This window comes from Bos taurus, chromosome 18 (genome assembly GCF_002263795.3).
Source record: "Bos taurus isolate L1 Dominette 01449 registration number 42190680 breed Hereford chromosome 18, ARS-UCD2.0, whole genome shotgun sequence".
In the NCBI taxonomy this organism is placed as follows: domain Eukaryota; kingdom Metazoa; phylum Chordata; class Mammalia; order Artiodactyla; family Bovidae; genus Bos; species Bos taurus.
The window spans coordinates 59,972,318-59,988,924 of NC_037345.1; the positions used below are offsets into that span (position 1 = coordinate 59,972,318).

General features: G+C 41.5%; 1 protein-coding gene across 8 annotated transcripts in view; it reads left to right on the plus strand.

The window, feature by feature from the left end:
• LOC788599 (zinc finger protein OZF) overlaps positions 1 to 16,607 on the plus strand; it is a 41,880-nt gene that overhangs the window by 15,245 nt on the left and 10,028 nt on the right. For 2 of the 8 annotated variants that reach the window (XM_024979321.2, XM_024979320.2), the window contains exons 2-3: positions 11,240 to 11,327; positions 15,582 to 15,708. The exons of 2 other annotated variants lie outside the window; for them this stretch is intronic. In XM_024979321.2, coding sequence (XP_024835089.1) covers positions 11,313 to 11,327; positions 15,582 to 15,708 — 142 coding nt within the window. In that variant the 5' untranslated portion in view covers positions 11,240 to 11,312. Of the gene's footprint in view, positions 1 to 1,106; positions 5,948 to 11,239; positions 11,328 to 15,581; positions 15,709 to 16,607 lie in introns of those variants that run through there. 4 more of the 8 variants (XM_059877223.1, XM_010815399.4, XM_024979319.2 and 1 more) reach the window with 3 other exon arrangements.

Sequence of the window (16,607 nt, forward strand, 5' to 3'; positions counted from 1 at the left end):
TTTGTTTCATGGGTCCCCATTTGTATCTGGATGGCACACACTTTGAAATAATGAATGATTTTATTCAGATGTCTTCTTGTTACATGAGCATTTTCTGAACACATTGTTTAATTTAAGGCACCCTGTCACTCCATCTTTGTACATGTACACCTTAATAGTACTTAACAGTATCATATATGATTTAATTATTGGTGACTTTCCCCTATAGAATATGCTCCTTGAAGGCAGGGTATTGATTTTATTTCCTGCTTGATATCCAGTGATTGAAACCATTTTCAACTGGCAGGTGTGTGAATGCACTTTATCAGTGCAAAGGGTTCTGTAATAGGTAGGCTCATAGAGCAGTAAGTCAAATAGTCTAATAAACATGTAATCATATTGTATTTGTGGCACCAAATTCCTTACTCTGTTACATTACACCCAAGCATTTTGAATGTTTGTCATAAATTCTCACAGTGTGATTTATTCACACATTGTGAATTTTCTCCAACATGTGCTAAACAGATCTAATTCATCAGTGAAGAAATGTTTTCATGAAGTTTTTTTAATCCACAACATTTTCTTTTTTTTTTAATTTATTTTTATTTGGAGGATAATGGCTTTACAGTGGTGTGTTGGTTTCTCCCATACAACAGTGTGAATCGGCCATAAGTTTACACGTGCCCCCTCCTTCTTGAACCTCCCTCCTACCCCGTACCCCATCCCACCCCTCTAGGTTGTCACAGAGCACTGGGTTTGAGCTCCCTGTGTTATACAGCAACTTCCCATTAACTGTCTTACATGTTTTACACATGTTAATGCATATGTTTCAGTGCTACTCTCTCAATTCATTCCATTCTCTCCTTCCCCCGCTATAATACACAATTTCAATTTAGGATTCTTTGAGTAATGCTCCATTCTACACCCATGACAAAGTAGTAATTTTTTTCTCGGGTAGGATAGTTTTTATTCGTGGGTGAGAGGCCACTTGGCAAATAGTAACTGAAACAATTAGGTTTATCATTCTCACCAAACAGGAAGCTCCAGAAGATGCCATGTGGGATGTGATGAGTGCTCTGCCCCTTCAGCCTCCATAAGCACTTAGTCTTCAGTGTCCTCACAGCAATATGGCTGCTGAAAGACCAAGAAGAGTGAAGGTTGAGAGGCAAAACACTTTTTGATTATAGATTTGGTCTCATTTTCATGAAACAATAATCCTAGTCATTATTTTCTGATATTATTAGCCATTTGCATTAAATGGACACCATAATTTTAATAACAGATGTGAAATTTCTAATTTAATATTTCTCTCTTGAACAAAGAAAAACAAAGGGGGAAAAAGTGTTAGGGAGAGATTATATCAAAAGACTTTGTTCTTTATCTCGAGAGTACAATATTCCACATAACATATGGTGACTTTGCCTCATGTTTGAAATGCCAAGCAAAACTTTTTAGAGCCCTTATGTTTTATGAGTCAAAGGTTTATTTCCTTTCTGCTCTATCTGATTCTAAATACACTTAAATAATTCACCATATTTGGGGGAGGGAGGGCGGTGCTATTCTATGTGGCTTGCAGGATCCTAGTTCCCTGACCTGGGATTGAACCTGCACTCTCAGCAGTTAAAGTGCCAATTCCTAACCACTGGACTGCCAATTTTGATATAGTTATTCTGATTCCAGTATCAGGGCAAGGAATCAAAGAACCCATTTTGAAATGCTTTTTAACCGTACCTGAATGTGAGAAATATACAGGAGGCTTGTAATTGGGAAATATTCTAACATCACTTCCAAATATATTTTAAGATTAGACTCATATTAATTATATAGTAATGTAACTGCTATGGAGCTTCCCAGGTGTCTCAGTGGCAAAGGATTTGCCTGCCAATGCAGGAAACACAGGAGAACTGGGTCTAATGCATTGCAGGCAGGTATTATTTTAATATTTATTTTTATTTATTTGGGTCTGGTGGGTCTTAGTTGTGGCTTGTGGGACCTAGTTCCCTGACCAGGGATTGAATCTGGGCCAGCTGCATTGAGAATGTAGTGTCTTAGCCACTGGACCACCAGGGAAGTTTCATTCATTCGTTAATTTAGATATGGAAAGTGATACATTCAAAACAAAATAGTATCAAAATGTAAAAACTGTGCATATTTAAATCCCTGTCAAGCACTCTCTACTCCTGTTCTTTTCATTGAATTAACTTCAGTAATACTCTGTCTGCAGTGTTCTGAAATAAAACGAATTTTCCATAATCTATGGTAGACAACAAAGGGCTTCCTTGGTGGCTCACTGGTAAAGAATCCACCTGCCAGTGCAGGAGATGCGAGTTCAATCCCTGGGTCAGAAAGATTCCCTGGAGAAGGAAATGGCAACTTACTCTAGTTCTTGCCTGAGAAATCCCAAGGACAAAGGAGCCTGGTGGGCCTCAGTCCATGGAGTCACAGGAGTAGGACATGACTTAATGACTAAACCACCATCACCACCACCATGGTAGATAACAGCTATTCCCTTTTAAAAGGGAGAGAGGATCTTCTCCTGTGGTCCAGTGGTTCAGACTTTGCCTTCGAATGCCAGTGGTACAGGCTCAATTCCTGGTCAGGGAATTAAGATCCCACATGCCATGATGTGCGGCTAAAAACCAAACAACAAAAAAAACCCCATTGTTCCCCTGCTTTTTTTTTTCTTCCACATGTAGCTCATCATGAAACACATACGAAAACCTCACTTTCACAGTGTCAAGTTCTACTCTACTTCTTGACCATCTGCTAGAATAATCTTTCATATAATCATCAGTGATGGCCCTCATTTGTAACAACATATCTAGAGAAGGTGTCATGGCCACCAAAAACATGATATTTTATTTTTAAATTAATTTGTCCACACCGGGTCTTAGTTGCAGCACATGGGATCTTTTAGTTTTGGCATTTAGGATCTAGTGCCCTGATCAGGGATCGAACTCTGGCCTTCTGCACTAAGGGTTGAGTCTTAGCCACTGTACCACCAGGTGTGTGTGTTGTGTGTTAGTCGTTTAGTCATATCCAAATCTTTCCAACCCCATGGATTGCAGCCCACCAGGCTTCTCTGTCCATGGGATTCTCCAGACAAGAATACTGGAGTAGGTTGCCATTCCCTTCTCCAGGGGATCTTCCCAACCCAGGGATCAAACCCAGGTCTCCCACATTACAGGCAGATTCTTTACCATTTGAGCCAGGGAAGCACATCAGGGAGGTCCCCAAAGCATATTTTAGATAATATTTTTACATATGTACTCTGGCTGTCCCCATGCTTTCAAATTTATACCATCTTCTTAAAATCAGTGTCCTAGTTTTCCTGGTCTCATAGATATGAATAAACCCCACCTAATGAAATAGGTGGGGTTTCATCTTACCCGTCTTTTCCTGAGACTATCATGGTGACAAATGAAAGGCAGATAATGGAACAATAACATCAACAGATTTCAAACTTCAGGTTGTAGGTCATTAACAATGGACCCTTTTCACGAGACCTCAGATAATTGAGTAAACAATGTACCATCTGCAGATAATTAGATCTTTCCACAGATGTCTGATCCTTTGACAGGTATCAACTCATGGATTTTAAAAAATTTTAACTTTTAATTCTCTGTAGAATTTAACATCTGAGATTGGTTATTTCAAACCTAATAGACTGAGTTTCCTCCCACTGTAAGTTTTCTTATATGTAAGTTCATTGAGAGGATTGTGTGAAGATTTATCTCCCCATTACATTTGTCATGTTTCTGTCTAGTGTGAATTCCTTGTGAAGTATCCTGAGTAATTGCTGTAAAGTCTTAACATTCTTGTATGGTTTCTATATTATATTAACTCTTTCAAGACCACAAAGGCATATATATTTTTATAAAGTTGATCACATTCAGTACATTTGTCAAGTTTCTCCCTAGAAAGAATTGTGTTATTTTCTACCAGGCTTAAAATTTGGATCAGCTTTGTCATGCATTTGTGTGGTTTTCCTCAAAAGTCTTTATTCTGATATCAAGTGAGGTGACTGCCCTGGTTATGGGCCTTGCCACCTATATTAATTAGTTTAGTATGGTGTCTCTCCACAATGGAACATCTTTTTAATTTTAGTTGAAACATATTGCTGTACAATTTTTGTTTCAGGTATAATGTTTAATGTTTAATTTTTGCATACATTATGAAATGACCACCACAGTAAGTCTAGTAGCCATCTGTGCCCAAACAAAATTCTCACCATATTATTGACCCTATTATTTATGCTGTATATTATACATGCTCCTGACTTACTTACTGTGTAATTGTCAATGTGCCCATTTTAAACTCCTTCACATAATTCACTCCTCTACCCCATTCTGTAAATCACGTATTTTTTCTGTGTCTGTTTTCACTGTATTTTGCAATTTTTTCTCTTTTAGATTCTATAGATAAGTAAAACCATGTGGTATTTGTCTTTGACTTTTTTTTCACTTAGCTTAGTACCTTCCATGTTGTTGCAAATGGAAATATTTCTTTATTTTAGGGAATTCCCTGGCAGTCCAGTGGCTGATACTCAGTGCTTGCATTGCCAGGGCCTGGGTTCAATCCCTGGTCAAGGAACTAAGATGCCCCAGGCTGCACAGTCCAGCCAAAAAAAAGAAAGATTTTATGCCTGAGTGATAGTCCATTCTATATATATACACACACACCACATTTTCACTATCCGTTCATTCATTCTTGATGCTCAACCCAGTCTTCACATTAGATCAAAGAAGCACTTTGTAAATACATGTTTGTGCCCTGACCAGAGTCCCTTTCAAATAAATGGGGTGAGAACCAACGTTAATTATATTTAAGGTTCCCCAGGTGATTCCAATCTGAATCCTTCATTGAGCTTCAGGACTCTGAGTCCTCCTATTCCTGAGGGCTGAGATCTGGGCTGAGCAGGGGCGTTCTACTCTGGGTAGGGATGGACCAGGGCCTGGTCTGTGACCTGAAGGGGACTGTCGTGTCTTCTGAGGTGCCCACTGCTGCTGTGTATGTGAGGGCCTCACCAGGAAGGGAGTAAGATCTGATGGAAAGTGTGGGAAAATGCTGTGTTGTTCTCTGTGTAGTTTACTGTCCCGAGTCCCAAAGATTTCAAAGACAAAAACAAATGGTTATAGAGTTGTAAGGCAAAATACTATTTTTAGTAGTATTTTACTCGTTTATCTTATTTGGGAATGATCTAGATATTTATAAACTACATATAATTTATCAAACATGTAAAGTTTCCTGTTGTCAACGAGTTGGGGAAAGATATTTAAAAAGTTTACCTGGAACCTTTTATCTCATATACATTCAGTTAATTGGACATGTAAGCAAACTGCTGGAAAAAACAACTTTTTACTGTAACCGTTTTCAACTTGTTAGGATACATCTTAGTTTCACTAAGATGTTTCACTATAACTGGCCCAGCTTTCACCTTGAAACTGTAAAGAATCCGCCGCCCACTGCGGGAGACGTGGGTTCATCCCTGGTCGGGAAGATCCCACGTGCCTTGGGACAACGAAGTCCGTGGGCCACAACTACTGCCCGTGCTCTGGAGCCAGGGAGCTGCAACTACTGAAGCCTGTGTGCCCCAGAGCCTGTGCTCTTGGCAAGAGACGCCACCGAAATGAGAAGCCCACACACTAGAGGAGTCCTCTGCCCACTGCAGTTAGAGAAGCGCCCAGGCAGCAAGGAGGACCCAGCATCGGCCCCCCCCCCCACCCCCCAAAGTGGGACAATACATTTAAAAAAAGCAATTTCAAATTAATAGGATCAGCCTCCCACTCCCCGCCCCCTGCTCTGCGCCTGCCCTGCCTCCCAGCACTCCCGGCGGGCTCCGGGGTCTCTCCAGGCACCTATCGCTCCGCCAAGGCCCCGCCCCCGGAAACCCCTCTCTGGCCCCTCTGGCGCCGTCCTTTACGAAACCGGAAGCGGACTCCGAGGAGAGACGGTCATCCCGCTGAGAGTAAGTTGCTCGTCGGTAGTGTAACTGCGGCGGCGGTGGCGGCGGGGGTCCTCCTTCCAACTCCATCCTCACGACGTGGGGGTTGGCACGGGCCTAAAATCTCAGCACCCGCCTCTCCGCCCCCAGTCAATCCAGACGTAGCTGTTACGGACTGGGTGTATTTTCCTCTGCGTTGAAATCTCAGAGGCCGGTGCCTGCCTTTGGCTTTTCCGCCTTTGGTCTCAGTAGACACCGTCTTTCGCACATTTTCCTGCTTAAAACCCTTTCCTACCTCTGCCCCTCGCCTCATGTAAAGCCCTCGTTCTCGAGGTGGATTCGCGCCCCTCAGCCTCGCCTTCTCGGCCCCTGGAGGCCGCGTCCTCTCCCCGGTCCCGGGATTCGGGAGAGCCCGCCCCGCTCCTGAGACCCCGGCCCCCTTGGCCTCGCGTCTCCTCAGGCCGCTCCTTCCGCCCCGCGGGCCTTCCCTCCCTGTCAGCCAGTCCCCTCACCCCGCGTAGGGACAGATGATCCCGGCCAACGTTCTTCATTCCCCAATTCTTCCCTCGGTTGGAAAACGGTCTCTTCCCGTAGGCGGCCCTCCTACTGGCGTCTTCTTTGGCATAAATAAGTGGGCAATGGGATCGGCAGCCTCAGAGAAAAGAAACCTGAGAGAGAGGAAAACTGATGAGGTGGAAAGAATAAGGGAAAACGGATGGAGACAGAGGATGGCTGAGGGGCTTGTAAAGAGACCGTAAGATGAAATAGATTTAGCCTTGAAAATGGCAGGTGAATGAAATTGAGAAATTTTAAAAGCCGGATCTCCAGGGATTGGGCAGCAACATGGGGAGGGGGGGGGTCTCGATCACGGATAGTAAGGGGAGCAGCAGCGGTAAGGCACTTCACAGAGATTCTGCGAGAGGATAAAAGGTGGAGCCGTGGACTTCAGAACATCGTGGTCCTGGGAGAGGAACAGATGACAGCATGTGACTAGCAGAGCAGAAAGGAAGCCTAGCCACATGGGGTGCCTGAGAGTAGGGAGGAAGGGACTGTAAGAGGCAGAGAAGGTTTGTAACCAGACGGCAGAGGGAATTGAGCTGGGGGAAGAAAGAGGCAGAAATGTAAGGATACGGAGGGGAAAGGGCAACAAGAGAAGAAACAAGTTGCAAAATGTGGCAGGAGAGCAGAGAGAAATAGACCGGCAGGGGCGCTAGCAGAATAGAAAAGATTAAAAAGGAGATATAAACGGGGTGGGGGCGGGGAGGAAATGGAGATAGACAATTAAATGGAAACGCATAATAGTGCAGGTAAAAAAAAAAAAAAAATATATATATATATATATATATAGTGCAGGTAGAGGGGAAACTGGGTCCAGGTGGGAGAGGTGAGTGAATTGAATTTGGACAAAGTTATGATGCACTGTTTTCTGGCTTTAGAATCTAATAAATTTAAATTTTGTTTGCTTAAATTATACAGATGAAGATTGATATTGCAAAGCTGGAAAGTTTGTACATTTTGTATGACAAGATAACGTCCCTTTGCAGTCCCTAATGAGCCAAGGAGCAGTGACTTGACTCTAGACAGGTGTGGGTCACCCCCTTCCATTTCCTGGCATGGGATGGAGGGGCACTAGTGGGAGAAGAAAGGACTGGTTCTGTCACCACATAGTACCTCTTTAAAGAAACATTGAAAGTGCTGTTTTTCTATAATGGATTTACTTTCCTCTGTTTCCTTTACATTTCTTTGGTTGTTAACTTTACATATATACTACTGCATTAAATGTCTAATGCCCTGCAAATAACTGTTAACTTGTGAAATAAGTTGGGGGTATTATGTGTTCTACTCATGTGGTTCTTTTCTAAATATGATACGTCCTCAATTTTTTAAAAGCATTGACAGCAAGATTATTTCCTTTTATTGATTCATATATTCTTGACACCAAAGTGCTTTCCCTGCTTTATCTTAATATATTGGCAAAGTTCTTTCATAACTAGTAAATATGTTTAGATTCTTTTGATGAGTACTTGGTAGAAATGTCTTTTATATTAATGATCAAAACCTGGTTTAACAAGTTAGTGTAATTTTTTTTTTCCATAGCATTCACATTTTATTTGGTATTATAAGTAACCTCGACATTATTTACAGCATATAGGAAGGTGTGTGTAGGTTATATGCAAATACTATGCTACGATTCATGGGGTCGCAAAGAGTCGGATACGACTGAGCAACTGATGTGATCTGATCTGATGCCAGTTTATATAAGGGATTTGAATCCCTTATATTTTTTTTGCCTCTTGTATTCCTCTCTTCATGATGAAGTTTGCTCAGAGCTTATTTCTAAGTTAAACCCTTACAATGTTTTCTGCACCAGCAGCTGTGCTTCTGTGACTGTTTAAATTATTTTACTTTGATTTTTCTGGAAAAGAAGAATTACCTGTTTGGTGTCTGTGTGATCAGATCTTGAAAGAGAAGTTTCCTTTGATCAGGTACCTGATAGATGGTGTTTTAAATGGAACAGGTGATAAGGACAAACTCTGCCCACTGACCTTGCGGGATCTCATTTGGGAAACACCGCTATTCTATTCACTCCACTAAGACTTTTTCAAAAAATGTCTCCCTTCTGGGCCTCAGGGAGCCCACTTATAACATGCAGATGAGAGACTAGACCAGAAACTCAGAGCAACGCTGACCCTGAAGTGATTGGCCAAACTGGGTATGTCTCTGCATGGCAGTTCTTTTTGGAGAGAGTATCTACTTTTTGTAGAATTGTATATGGGTCCCTGTCTTCCCAGAATGAACAACAAAAATGCTGGCTTAGAGACAGGAACACAGACTCTGAGTAGAAGTGACCATAGTAGAAATATTTCTCAGCATTAAATGTAAATTTGTGGATTTCTTTTTTTAACTTTTAGTTTTGTATAGGGGTATAGCTGATTGACAATGCTGTGATAGTTTCAGGTGACCTGTGAGGGGACTCAGGCATACATATTTATGTATCCATTCTCTCCCAAACTCCCCTCCCATCCAGGCTACCACATAACATTGAGTTCCAGGTGCTATACAGTAGGTCCTTGTTGGTTATCCATTTAAAATATAGCACTGTGTACATGTCCATCCCAAACTCCCTATTTATCCCTTCCCTCCCACCCCCTGCCACAGTCGTTCTCTAAGTCTGTGAGTCTCTCTGTTTTGTAAGTTCATTTGTATAATTTCTTTTTAGATTCCACATCTAAGGGATGTCATAAGATATTTCTCCTTCTCTTAACTTCACTTCGTATGGCAATTTCTGGATCCATCCGTGTTGCTGCAAATGGCATTTTTTTTTTTCATTCTGTTTAATGGCTGAGTAGTATTTCATTATATATAAGTACTACATTTTCTTTATCCATTCCTCTGTTAATGGAGATTTGGGTTGCTTCCATGTTTTGGCTTCATGAAGGCAGTGATTTCAGGCACAGAAAATTACTTTCCTCCAATGTTAGAAGTACAGCCTGAGCTGAGCACACAGGGATCCTTGGGTGCAGGAGGATGGGTACCTTGTGCTCAGGAGATGGAGCTGAAGGGTGCCCTTCAGCACCCACTCTACAGGTGACTTGTGTTGGATCTTTGGGGAGGTGTCAAGAATCATTGTGTAGGGACACTGCTCTCCATTACTTCTTGCAAGTAGTAAATCCTTCCTGCTCCAGGGGAAAAGAGAGAGAGAGAAAGGAATCTTTCTACAGTTTTTAGAGTAATATAAGAAAAGTTTCAGAGGTCATTTTGTTGTTTACCTTTAGTACTCTTCAGTATTTTGTGTCACAAATAAATTTTCAGTTGCACTGTGAAAGCTACAACAGGGGGATTTGGGGTGTTTCTTTGGGATGTTTGGGTCTCGCTAGGGCTTGTGCATTGCTGAAAACATCTTTTATATGTAGTTTTCAAAGATGACAATCTTTGGGCTGAGGTTACAGTGAATGAAAACATGGTGTTTTGCATCCAGTGTATCTTTGGATGTCTTCATATGTACTTTTCTCTCTGGCATGATTTATTAGAGCTTGGGATTTTGTGTGTGTGTGTGTGTGGTTTTTTATAGCAGGATGAGTGGATCATTATGGGTTTTATAGAGACTCTGATGGACCCCATGAGAGTTTATAAGTTCATCTGAGTCGAAAAGGGAAGGAAATGATGAGTACTAAGTTTCAAATGGCAGAAAGTTTTCATTAGAGAGGTTTTGCTAGGTATGCTTCTGTGGACCAGAACTTGAGAGCGGCCATTAAGTTCTTCAGTGTAGGGAGAGATTGTTCCAGAATCAAGAGGACTGGCAACACCAAGTGAACGGTAGTACAGGAGGACATCCTTGGGAAGGTGCAGCTGCTACTTTCTTGCTGCCAAGCCAGTGCTAGTTTCTCTCCTGTCCTCTCCCACCCTGTCCCAAAACATGTGTGTGCACACACATACACACACACACACACAGAATAGGGAACTCTTGTGTACTCTTAGTGGAAATGTAAATGGTATGGCTATTACAGAAAATGACTTAGAGATTCACCTGTCTAGCTATCCAGAGGAAATTAAATCTCTAGGTCAATATTTGCAGCAATGCATCTAATGTTGACTATGGTTAATCATACTGTGTTTCTGTATACTTGGTATTTGCTGAGAGAGTAACACTTCAATATTCTTGCCACACAGAAGGAAAATGCTAGTTGTAAGTTGACAGAAGTGTAAATTACTTCATCAAATAGTCACACTGGATGCCTTATATGTACATACTTGTTCTTCATCTGTTAGCCTCAGTCACGCTGGAAAATAGAATGTTAGGGGTGGGCCGGACTTGCCTCCTCTGGGTGCTGGTCAACTCAAGCATGCCTTAGATCGATGAAAACTTCAGGGTATGCGTGTTTTTTACCCCCTGACCAGATATTCCTTTTTATATTGTCAGTGTGGGGTCCAACCTCAATAGTGTTTAAGGGGCCCCAGTACATCTAGCATTGAGCATCAGGACTCTGGATCCTCCCAGTCTTGAGGGCTGAGATCTCGGCTCAGGGGAGGGGCTCTGCTCTGAATGGGGCTGGACCAGGGCCTGCTGTGTGACCTGAAGGGGATCATGGGGTCAGTGGAGGTGCCCCCTGCTGCTGTGTACATGAGCCCTCACCAGGAGGGGAGTGTGGTCCGAGGGCAAGTGTGGGAAAGTCTCTTGTTGGTCTCTGGTCTCTCCTGTGACAATGGGCAGCCAAAGACACTTTTCCACCTGATGAGATCTTCTTTGTGTATGTGTGTGGTTGGGGCACAGAGAGAGAAGATATGGATTCTAACAGCAGTTTTGCAACTTTCAAGGTTGACTTCAAAAACTTACTTTGCCCAAGGAAGAGCATAGAAGAGGAGGAAGAGGAAAGAACTGGAGTCAGGCATGGCTCTTTCTCAGGTAAAGTCATATCCTCAGTGGATTCTCAGTCTGTTCTTCTGAATTGCCCTTCTCTGGACTCACTAATCATGTCAGACTCTGGAGTATCCTGTCTGACTCCTATACACGCACACTCACCCGGGGCCTTCCCTCAGGGCCTGTCATCTCCACTTAGATGCCGTCTCCCCATGACCCGGTGACCTGGTCCTTGTGAGGAAGGACCTTGTGATGATGCCTCCCCTGGGCATCATCCTGGGCAGGACTTCTCACCCATGGGTTGGAGACAGGGGTCTCAGTGCTCTTGGGCAGCAGGGATTGCTTAGGGCCCATCCGGATGTGCTATCTGCTCTCTGTCAACCAGGATAAAGAAATTGAACATTAATATACATAGTATCTGATAAAATCTGGAAAACTGACCAATGAGGGGGTAATCTTTTTCTAAGGCATTTGAAGCTAAATGAATGAGTCACTGACTTCAAGTCTTTTTTTTTTTTTTTTTTAGCTATTTTATATTGGAGTAGAGCTGATTGACAGGGTTGTGATAGTTTTAGGTGGAAGGAAAAGGGACTCAACCGTACATACACATGTATCCATTCTCCCCCAAACTCCCCTCCCATTCAGACTCTCATATAATATTGGGCAGAGTTCCATGTGCTATACGAGGACCTTGTTACTTACTTTAAATATAGCAGTGTGTGCATGTCCATCCCAAACTCCCTGACTATCCCTTCCCCATTCTTCCCCCTTGGGAACCATACGTTGTTCTCTATTGACTTCAAATCTTAGTAGTTGCAAATGGAAGGGAAAGTTCAGGAACAGACATCAGTGATATAAGGAGATTGATTCCTTTTTTTTTTTTTTTGACTGTGCCGCATGTTGGCTTGTACTATCTTAGTTCCCCAACCAGGGTTTGAACCTAAATCCATGACAGTGAAAGCACAAGTCCTAACCACTGGATGCCAGGGAATGCTTTATTCCATTTTTGAATTTGACCTATGAAATCAATCAAAATCTCTGACAACTGGACATGCTTTCAATCACTTTTGTCACCTCCATTCCTCAGAGGTTGTCTCTGCACTTGGTGGATTATATCCTGTGATATAGAAGATTTTACCTTTGTTGCAAGTAAGGTTCCATCTTCATTCTTTTGCTGGATTGCATATAGTTGCTCTGTATCATTTATTATCAAGACTGTCCTTTGCCCTTTGTGCAGTCTTTGCACCCTTGTCTGTACATTTTATATCATATTCACTGAATTATTTCTGGTACTCTAATCTGTTCCACTGGACATGGAACAACAGACTGATTCCAAATAGAAAAAGGAGTACGTCAAGGCTGTATAATGTCACCCTGCTTATTTAACTTGTATGCAGAGTACATCATGAGAAACACTGGGTTGGAAGAAGCATAAGCTGGAATCAAGATTGGCAGGAGAAATATCAATAACCTCAGATATGTAGATGACACCACCCTTATGACAGAAAGTGAAGAGGAACTAAAAATCCTCTTGATGAAAATGAAAGTGGAGAGTGAAAAAGTTGGCTTAAAGCTCAACATTCAGAAAACTAAGATCATGGCATCTGGTCCCATCACTTCGTGGGAAATAGATGGGGAAACAGTGGAAATAGTGTCGGACTTTATTTTTGGGGGCTCCAGAATCACTGCAGATTGTGATTGCAGCCATGAAATTAAAAGACGCTTGTTCCTTGGAAGGAAAGTTATGACTAACCTAGACAGCATATTAAAAAGCAGAGACATTACTTGGCCAACAAAGGTCCGTCTAGTCAAGGCTATGGTTTTTCCAGTGGTCATGTATGGATGTGAGTTGGACTGTGAAGAAAGCTGAGTGCCGAAGAATTGATGCTTTTGAACTGTGGTGTTGGAGAAAACTACTGAGAGTCCCTTGGACTGCAAGGAAATCCAACCGGTCCATCCTAAAGGAGATCAGTCCTGGGTGTTCATTGGAAGGACTGATGCTAAAGCTGAAACTCCAATACTTTGGTCACCTCATGCGAAGAGTTGACTCATTGGAAAAGACCCTGATGCTGGGAGGGATTGGGGGCAGGAGGAGAAGGGGACGACAGAGGATGAGATGGCTGGATGGCATCACCGACTCGATGGACATGAGTTTGGGTGGCTCTGGGAGTTGGTAATGGACAGGGAGGCCTGACGTGCTATGATTCATGGGGTCACAAAGAGTGGACACTACTGAGTGACTGAACTGAACTGAACTGAATCTGTTCCAGTGGGTTATGTATCTGGGCTTATACCATTACAACATCATCTTGATTACTTTGTAATATGTTTTAAATTTTGAAAATGACAGCCTCCATCTTCTGTTTCAAGAATATTTTGGCTGTTTGGGGGTCCCTTGAGGTTCCCTTTGAATTGTAATTTTTTTTTTTTAACGGCAAAAATTGCCTTTGAAATTTTGACAGGGATTCCATTAGAATCTAACACTTTCAGTAATAAAGTCATTTTAAGAATATTAAATCTTCCAATTCATGAGTACAGAGTGTCTTTTTATTTACTTATGTCCTCAGATTTCTCTTAGTCAAGTTTAGTAATTTTCAGTGAGCAAATCTTTTACTTCCTTAGGCAGTTTTTTCCTCTTCTGTCTCTCATGCTTTCAGTTCAGTTCAGTTCTGTAGCTCAGTCATGTCGGACTCTTTTTGACCCCTGTGGACTGCAGCACGCCAGGCTTCCCTGTCCATCATCAACTCCCAGAGCTTGCTCAAACTCATGTCCATCCAGTTGGTGATACCATCCAACCATCTCATCCTCTGTCATCCCCTGCACAGTCCACTGTAACTTCAGAGGGAATGCATTCAGAGTTTCCCTTTGATCATGAGATTTGGTGAAATAGTCTTTCTTAATTACAATGTATTTTTTTCTATTTTCTTTATAGTTGTGATATTTAATTCTTTAAGTAGTTTTTAACTTTGCTTTGTGATCATTTTTTCTTCATCTCTTAATGTATAATAGTAACGGCTATTCTAATTTGACTCAGTGTTTTTTATGAGTGGAATACAGAAATAAACTCTGCTTTGCATTTGTTAATACCTATCTTTGTCAATGTTATGGTTTTCATTGTCTTTATATATAGATATTTCATAGAGATCGCAGTCAAGAGATCCTATTTTTTTTTCATGTTACTACTATTTGGTACAATTGATGCTATTTCATTCTTCCAAAAATGCTGAAATTTAAATGAATGAAAACAATGGTGAAAAAAATCATGCACAAATATGTCCAGAGACACCTTCTCTCATTTCAGTTATTTCTACATTTACATGTGTGTCCATGAGTTCATGAATCTAGAAGTCCACGGTTTTCATAAAAAAATCATGATTTTATAACTGTGTACTGTATTATAGTTAAAAGTATAAATATATTCCATGACCTTGCATTTTTTCTACACTCTCTTGTTCATGGTTCAAATAGTAGTAAGATTACTAACATGTTATGTGTATGTGTTTGTGTGCCCATATCTGTAATGATCGTTTATTGCCTTCTGTGTTGTTCACTTTGAACTTATTTCAAGTAGTCTCAGGGAATCCTCTGTCAGTGTGCTTCTAATGCTATTCTTTTTTTTTTAGCCTTAATGCTCTTCTGTTACTTCAGTTTTTGCTTCTTTATCTTCAGTTTAAGACTGCATTCTCTTTAATTGAGGTTTTTGCTGTATCATTTCTTAGCTTCTTAAACTAAGTTGAGTTTCTCCAAATGTCTCTGATACTTGTCTCTGTAGAACAGCATGTGTCTTTCTCCACTGAGCTATGATGTTGATTAAAAAATTCCATAGCCGTAAAGCATTTAGAATATTGCATAGCATCTTTAAAGGATTTGAACACTTTTAGTCATTGCTGTTGTTCTTATGATAATAATTTAAGATTTTGACCTTTTTTTATGGCACTGTTGACTTTGTCATTTCTGATGCCACCACTCATAGTGTAGCTCATCTAGATATTGAATAGCAGTCAGTGTGTAAAACATAGTCTAACACTTCTGGAGGAACAACACATTGTTGAATCTTACTTACATGTATTTCATGTATTGTCCACAAAAATGAAAAATCCATGTTGATTACAGGTTATCATAATCTTTGTATAAAAGCAAAAGGAATTAAAATTAAGAGACCCATAATTTCCTCCAAATAGCTTTACTTGGATCTGTCGGAAAACATACTTCAACTTGATCCTTTCCCTTCTCTTCTCCTTTTGTGTGAAAATAAGAACTCTCCTCATGGCCCCTTGGTGAAATGTGTTTTCATTTCAGGCACAGTTGACCTTCAAGGATGTGGCCATAGAGTTCACTCAGGAGGAGTGGGAATGCCTGGACCCTGCTCAGAGGGCCTTGTACAGGGACGTGATGGTGGAGACCCTCAGCAACATAGTCTCCTTGGGTGAGGATCACTTCCCTTTGAAGTTGGGATCTGCCCTGGGGTATCTCTGCATTTCCCACTGCGTGCCTCTTGGGAGCCCCGGTTTTACTTGACTGATCTGAAATCCCTGTTGATTCAGACATGAAGAGCTTTAGGACCCAGCCTCAGGAGTTTAAATCTACCTTTTCCTCTGACGATCTGCCCACTTCATGATACATTAGGAGTTGTTCCAGAGTTTTTGTAGTTGTAAAGCTCAGTGGAAAGCTTTTAACATACTCATTTTCCTGTTTCCTACCCATGTGCTTTTGATTCAGGAGTTTTAGGAAAAGAGCTATGTTTCTTCACATTATACTATTACCTCTATATTCAGAAGGAGGTAAACAGCAGGTGAATTTTGAAAATATTTTTCTATTCCTCTCTGTTTTCCCATCAATCCTCAGTTGAACAAGGGACTAGGATTCTGGCAAAGCCACAGCAAATCATGTGTCTTTCCTCTTATGTGGAGGTATTTATATTTCTTACCTGAATATTTTACCCACTTTGTAACAAGACAAAGAGCCCTGGTCAATGGAGAGTGAGGTGAATGCCTTTGGCAGTGTATCAAAGGGTGAACACAATTCAGATCTCAGAAGGGTCCAGGGGAGCCTCACTATTAGTAGTGTTTACAGACTTTCCCCTTGTCAGAGAATTCTATAGGAAGTACAAACATTTACTTACTATGTGAGCTCTCAGAGGAAATTTTTCTTCTCTGTAACCTATCCCTCTTTGTCTTTCCACATGTAAAATGTATTCTTTCACCTCTAGTGGTGCCACATTCCTGCCAGGGACAAAGGCAGAGCTTCTATCATGATCTGCAGCACTCTGCCATCTGACTCCTGTGAACTCCTGTTGCTTGCCTTAGAGGAGCATGAGGTGGACTT